The following is a 7,399-nucleotide window of genomic DNA, read 5'->3' as shown; positions in this document are numbered from 1 at the left end:
CCTCCGCCTCCCGGCAGGCGGGACCTTCTCCCCGGGCGGTCAAGCCTCGCGGGTCCCCACGGCGTCACACCTGTCTGAGGGGGTGGCAGCGGCGGCGGGGGGCGGGGGCTCGCCGAGCGTTTGACACCGGAGGAAAAGAGGGAGGAGGGAGAGCGCGTTTCATCATCGGCGACGGCTGCGGCCACTTATAAAACTTCTGGGCGCGCACTCTCTCGCTCAGTCTCCGCGCCGCGCGCCTCCTCCGGCCACCGCCGCGCTCGCCGCCCGCCCGTCCGGCCGCATCAGCCCGAGGCGCCCCGGACCCTGCTCGCCCGCCCCCAGCCCGGGGCCCCGCCGCCGCCGCCGCGCCCGCGCCGCTCTGCCGCCCGGCCCCCAGCCCGCCACCATGGGGCTCCTGCCCAAGCCCGGCGCGCCCCAGGGCAGCAACGCCTCTTCGGGCCGAGCCAGCAGCTGTCCCCGCTCCGTCTTCGGCAACATTAAGGTGAGCGCGAGGCCGTCTGGGCCCGAGCCGCGCCGGGCGCACCTTCGGCGGGGCGCCCGCGTCTGTCCGCCCAAGCCCGGAGGCGCGGGGCGCGCCGGGCTCCCTCCGGTGGGGCGCTCCGGTCGCGTCCCCAAGTCCCCGCACGGCTGGCGAGGGGGCGCCTGGACGGCGGGCGCGTGCTGGGCGTGCGTGTGCTCGCGCGCGCGCTCACATGCCCTCGTCAGGGTAAGAAACAGGTCAATGGAAGTACCTGCTTATTGGGGCAACTCAAGGCAGAGGTCTGGCATACTAGGCGAGGGAATTGTCCCGTTCTTAGATTGAAAAAGAGCATCTGTTGGAACACTTTTTCGGTCTCCTGCGGGCAGTTACTTCATTAATGGGATAGGCTTGGAGGTGCCGGGCTCTGGCGCCTTGAGGGGGACAGGCTGTGGTCCCTCAGAGATGGAGGAAGTCAGAGGCCATCCCCTCCTGGGGTGGGCGGCAGAAGGGATGATCTCCTTCCCCAGGCTTTCTTCTCCTGCCAGCATGGGGGACTGTGCTGCCTGGCCGTGCGCTGCTGGCAGTGCAGAGAATCCCCTTCAGAGGGCAGCTTCCCAAAGCTCCTGTCATTTTCGGGGCTGGAGATGGCCCCAGGAAAGCAGCAGGCCCTCGCTGTTCGTCCAGGAAGGGCTAAGCAGGTGCCTCTTGCCTGGCAAGTTACAGGGAGTAGAGGAAGAGAATATAGAGTGTTGGCAGCGGTTGCAATGAGAACACCTTCTTCCCCAGGGATCAGAAATTCTTTCACTCCCTCACGGGTCCAGGAAGACCTGGAATGGTTGAATCCGCACTCAGGCTTTTCTGTCCATTCTGGCCAGACAGAAACGACTACGGAAGGTACCTCCTGAGAGGGCGAAGCTACTGTGGCAAGGATGTGGGAGGCTGCAGAGACAGCATCAGAGCCCCTTCAGGTCAGGGTGGGGATTGTGGTGCAGAGAGCTGCTTTCCCACAATCATGCAATCTAATGGGACTTGGTAAAGCCTCCAGCGGTGCAATTAAAAGGTAGCCAGATCACACAAAGGGAGGATGGGGGTCTCTGTGGACTGGTAATATGTGCCCAACAGAAAGGGATCTAGAGGTCAGAGTGGATCTCACCTACATACTTACTCAGATTGTTACCAGTGGAGCTGGGATCTCCACTCCTGCTTCTGCTGTCTCTCCACACCACAGTAAATAAAGGCTGAATTTATTTCACAGTTGGATATGAATAAGAAACAGAAATTTTGGGATAGTTTAAAATAATCCTCAAATCTCCTCATCTTTGGCCAGACCTGGATGGGAACACTGCGTGCAGTTTTGGTTCCACCATTTAAAAGGGTTTTGGAGAAGTTTCAGCAGAGAATTGTGGAAATTTTGATATTTTTAAATTAGGAGTTGGGAGGAGAGGGTGAGGGCAAGGGTTGGGTGGTCCAAGGAGAGGGGCCTGGGCAGGAGCTAGGGTAGGGGCAATCTCCCTCCATTTTCACCAAGAAGGGCAGGAGGGACAGTTGTCCCAGACGAGATTCCTGACAATGAGAGTAATGCCGAATGAGATTGTTCTATTTAGACCTGCCCTGAGTCTCTAAAATAAATGCATATGGTTGCAGTTTCTTTGATGATCCATAAAAATAAGATAATTTCTCATATGCCAATGATTTAGCCACACGTGCCTGAAGCCTGGGCTCAGGCCAGTTGGCCTCCTAAAGGAGTTAAGTACTCATAGCAGTTAAGAATCTTTCTTAAGTCTAAAAATCAGATTCTCTTAATCATTGCCTCATTTGATGCATAGTAACTCTAAGATTGGAGTTTGGAGATACCGCCACTTAGCTTCACCTATCAGCCTAAAACCAAGTGCAAGGTTGGATGTCTTAAGCAAATCTGGAATCTGAAATCCCATTAGTTAAACTCACTTAAGCCTTTCTCTCCTGGGGCAGTAATTGGGGACTTTGCTATTTGAAGCGAGATTTCATCCTCCCAATGAGAGGGTGGGGGGACTGCCCTGCCCCTTCCCAGTGGGGGATGGGCTGCACATGTCTTGGGACATTTGTGACATGAGTGGGAACAGGGGACACCCAACCTGAGGATCTGCCATTTTTCTAGGTTCCTCGTTGCTGGGACAGACTCACCCATTGGCTTTGTGGACATTCCTGCAAACACCCACATACCCTGTGGTTTAGGGGAAGGAGATAAAGCTAGAGGACTCTGACCCATGTCCCATCCTAGTCACTTAATAACTGACACAGGGAAGCATTTCTCACATTTCCTGGGCCTCAGGGTCCTTACCTGAAAAAGTAGGTGATATCACCAAGTCCCACCTCACGGGGCTCTGTAAGGATTATGAGGAGTGAGATGTAGGAAAAGGTGTTGTAAACCATTCTGTGCTCTCCAGGATTGTACCAATTTGAAATCAGTTCTTTCTTCAACAAACAGGCCTACACATTCAAACATCCTTTAGGAACTATTGATCTACCAATTCCATGAGGCATAGTTATTAGTTAAGAAAAACTACAGTTAATAACGTCCAAAATAATAGTAATAGTAGCTAACAATAATTGAGCTGTATGAATGTAGCAGGAACTATGGAAATATTTTATCCATATTTAATCCTCATCACAACTCTCTGTCAAATGGATACTATCATTGTCCCCATTAATGATGAGGAAAACAAGGCTTCGTGAGGCTGGTCCCTTGTGTGTGGACACACAGCCAGAAAGGTGGAGCGTAGAGGAACCAGGTATGTGAGACAACAGAATTGGAGACCCTAACCATTGTGCAACCTGGCCCTCACCATCAGCACTGTGCTGGGCTCTGCTTCAGCAGGTGGGGGTACCAGCGCACGTTCTTGTGCTTGTTCCCAGTGGCTGGGGCTTCCTCCGGGCACTGGTGCCATGCGCATCCCAGCTGTGACCAAGGGGAGCTGGAGTGGCTGCAGGATGGGTGCTCCCCATCTAAACAGGCTCATAACCTTTCACTCCTCATAACTCTCATCTACAGAGTCTGGCCGCTCTCGGGGTGAAGTTTTTCTACTTTCTCCCGTGGGAGTAAATACAATCGTCTGTAATCAGGACATAGTTTTGGTTGCCTCTGGCTGACAGGATTATAAAGAAGCAGAGACCTGCTCAACAATCAGAATGCCAAATTAAAAACAGGTTCATGTAGTGATTATGGGGGTGGGAAGTATTGATAGGAGGGAGCCTTTGAGCAACTTATCCTGGCAGCCTCAAAGAGATCTGTTTCTCCTTAAAATGGAACTTTCTTTTGGGGCCAGGCTGAGGTTATCTTACAGAAGAAGTGGTTGATTGGTAACTGCTGCCCAGATTTCAGGAAGTTACACATGCAGGGCCCCAGCACAGTGAGGTAATGTACATCCCACCAGTGGGGAGCATCCCAGTGGGGCTGGGTTGGGAAGAATGGTGGGAAGGAAGGAAAGGCAAACCTCACAGCTCAGCTGGAGTGGCCCTGGTAACCTTTGCCCCAGGAGGACCAAAAATGAGGGAGGAGTTCTTTGTCTTTTCCTGTGCCCATAACTTCCCGAGGCTTCTGACCCCAACCATGGGGAAGCATCTTGGGCTTAATTTCTGAGTTTCCAAAGCAAACTGCTACATCCCAGCAACCTGATTCATGCTCAGGAAAACGTGCTCAGTAGAATCCGCTGGGCCAAAGAATTCCTTCACTGACTCAGTGAATGAAGCTGGGCCCACTCCTCCCCAGGGGCGGTGTTTCCCCACCATTTAGGATAGCATCATTCTGTTCTTGGGTGTCTGCCTCCTGAGAGGCCCCTCTTGCCTGCTTGTAGGGAGTAGTGGGGTGGGGTCGGGTGGGTCACAGGTCACTTAGACCTTCTCCTGGATGATGTGCAAAGCCCCTCTTAGCTTTGCCCCCTTTTCTCTCCTCATGATGCCGACATAGCAAATGGAAGAATGGCTTATGTTTCACAATATAGATAGCTCGTTTCATCTCTTTCTTTTTGTGGCAATGACTACCTTTTTGTTCTGTTCTGGAAGACCTAGAAGTGGCATCAGGATGTTGGGTTGGGAGCATGTCTTCCTCTCACCTTGTTTGTTTGCTTGTGTGATGGGTCAGGGTGTATGCAGAGGAATGTAGGTGGTCACCTGGCCTCACCCCCTCCTCAGTCTCCCTCTTCACACCCCCTGCTTGGTCTTTTTAATCCCGTCCCATGGTTTTAACCACCCTCAGCACTTCCTTCAACCCTCTTCCTGCCAGTGGATGCGCTGTCCTGTAGAGAACCCCATCTGTGTGCCACAGCCCGAGAGACCACCGTGGTGGAACCGAGCAGAAGCCAGGGGTACGGGGCTGGGCTGGTTTGGCCCCTGTTCTGAAGTTGTGAAGTTACTTAGCCATTCCATTCTCAGTTTCTGTTGAGGAATGACTTGAAGAAATAGCTGTGTGAATTTGCCTGTTGGATCAACACAGATGGTTGTCACTGGGGTACTTGGGGAGAAAGTCAGCTGAGTTCCTAGCACTAGACAAAATGATTTATTTTGAGTCTTTAAACACTTTTTTTATTTCGAAGCAATTATAGATTCATAAGAAAACTAGTACCGAGAGGTCCTGTGTAGCCTTCACCCAGTTTCTGCCAGTGGTTCCATCGTGCATAACAGCATAATATCAAAAGCTGGAAATTGACATTGCTATCGAGTGTGCGTATAGTTCTGTGCCATTTTATCACATGTGTAGCTTTGAGTAGCCACCACCCCACCACTTCCAGGTGCAGAACCATTCCATCACCACAAAGATTTCTCTTGTGCTAACCCATTTATAGTCACGTCTCTCCCTTCCCGACTATCACCCCCTAACCCCTGGCAACCACTAATCTGTTCTCCATCCCTGTTATTTTGTCATTTCAAGAATGTTATGCAAATGGAAGCATACAGTATGTGGCCTTTTTAGATTGGCTTTTTTTCATTCAGCATAATGTCCTTGAGATCCATCCAAGTTGTTTTGTGTATCAATAGTTTGTTCTTCTTTCTTGCTGAGTAGTATTTCATGGTATGGATATACTACAATTTGTTTAAATGTTCACTTATTGAAGGACATTTGGGGTTTTTTTCCCCCAGTTCTGGACTATTACAAAAAAATCTGCTATGAACAATTATGTACAGGTTTTTGTGTGGACATAAATTTTCATTTCTCTGCATCGATTGTGTTTAAGCAGCAATGTGTTTGCTGGGTCATATGGCATTTGCATGTTGAGTTTTTTAAAGCACTGCTAAACTGTTTTCTAGAGTGATCATACCAGTTTACGTTTGCATCAACAATATGTGGGAGACCCAGTTGTTCTGATGCCATGTCAGTATGTGTATTGTCACTGTTTTTTATTTCAACTATTCTAATAGAAGTGTAGTGACATGGTCTGGCTTTGCAGGTTCCTAATGGCTAGTGACAGTGAACATCTTTTCATGTGCTCATTTGCCAGTTGTATCTCCACTTCTTTGAAATGTTTGCTCATATATTTTCTTCATTTGTTAATTGAACTTTTTTCTTACTTTTGAATTTTTAGAGTTCTTTATATATGTTAGATACAAGTCCTTTTTTGGGTATGTAGTCTGAAAATATTTTTTTCTTGTCTATAGCTTATTTTTTTTCATTTTCTTAACAAGGTGTTTCACAGAGAAAAAGCTTAATTTTGATGAATTCTAATTTATTAACTTTTAATTTTCTGGATCCTCCTTTTGGCATCATGTCTACGAATTCTTCTTAAAACCTTAGTTCCTGAATGTTTTCTTCTACATTTTCTTCTAAAAGTTTTTCAATTTTACATTTAAATTTATGTTCCATTTTGAGTTAATTTTTGTATAGGTGTGAAGTTTAGGACAACATTCCATTTTTTGTCAATGGCTCTACAATTGTTCCTGCACCATTTGTTGAAAAGACTATCCTTCCTCCATTGAATTACCTTTGTACCTTTGTTGAAACTCAGTTGGCCATACTTGTGTGGATCTATTCTGGGTTTTCTATTCTGTTTCATTGATCTATGTGTATATCTCTCTGCCAATACCACTGTGTCTTGATTACTGTAGCTATAGAGCAAGTTTTTTTTTCTATTTGATGAAATCATCCATTTTATTTACTTTTTCAAAATTTATTATTAGTATTATTTTTATGGATAATATTTTTTGATTGGCACAATTAGATATATTTTATGGAACAATGTGATGTTTTGATATATATGTATATATATATATATATACAATATAGCATGATTAAATCAAGCTAACTAAGCTAATGTATCTATCACCTTTTTTTTTTTTTTTTGAAATAGAGTCTTGCTCTGTCACCCGGGGCTAGAGTGCAGTGGTGTCATCACAGCTCAGCTAACTGTAACCTCAAACTCCTGGGCTCAAGTGATCCTCCTGCTTCAGCCTCCCAAGTAGCTGGGACTACATGTGCATACCACCACACCCGGCTAATTTTTTCTATTTTTTGTAGAGCTGGGGTCTCGGTTTTGTTTAGGCTGGTTTCGAACTCCTGAGCCCAAGTAATCCTCCTGCCTCGGCTTCCCAGGGTGCTAGGATTACAGGTATGAGCCACCGCACCTGGCCTTACCTATTATTTTTTTAAGGTGATACATTTGAAATTTACTCGCTCAGTTATTTGAAATATATAGTACATGTTATTGACTATAGTCATCCTGCTGTGCAACAGATCTCAAAACCTATTCCTCCTGTTCATCTGAAACTTCGTATCCTTTTATTAACAACTCCCCATTCCCTCCCACCCCACACCTCCAGCCTCTGCTAACCATCTTTCTACTTCTATGGGTTCAATTTTATTAGATTCCATATTTAAGTGAGATCATGAGGTATTTGTCTTTCTGTGCCTGGCTTATTTCACTTAGCATAATGTCCTCTAGATCCATCCATGCACATGACAGGATTTCC

At 47.5% G+C, this 7,399-nt stretch overlaps 1 protein-coding gene across 1 annotated transcript in view; it reads left to right on the top strand.

Annotated features, from left to right (window-relative positions):
* Nucleotides 1-385: 385 nt before the first annotated feature.
* The window catches only part of SLCO2A1 (solute carrier organic anion transporter family, member 2A1), a 78,220-nt gene continuing 71,206 nt past the window's right edge, over nucleotides 386-7,399 (top strand). Inside the window, exon 1 of the mRNA XM_012663715.1 lies at nucleotides 386-481. Within this exon, the coding sequence (XP_012519169.1) occupies nucleotides 386-481 (96 nt within the window). The remainder of the gene's footprint in view (nucleotides 482-7,399) is intronic.

This window comes from Propithecus coquereli, unplaced genomic scaffold (genome assembly GCF_000956105.1).
Source record: "Propithecus coquereli isolate 6110/MARCELLA unplaced genomic scaffold, Pcoq_1.0 Scaffold12, whole genome shotgun sequence".
NCBI lineage: Eukaryota > Metazoa > Chordata > Mammalia > Primates > Indriidae > Propithecus > Propithecus coquereli.
The sequence above is the reverse complement of the archived record's forward strand: the minus strand, read 5'-3'. Positions and strand labels throughout refer to the sequence as shown.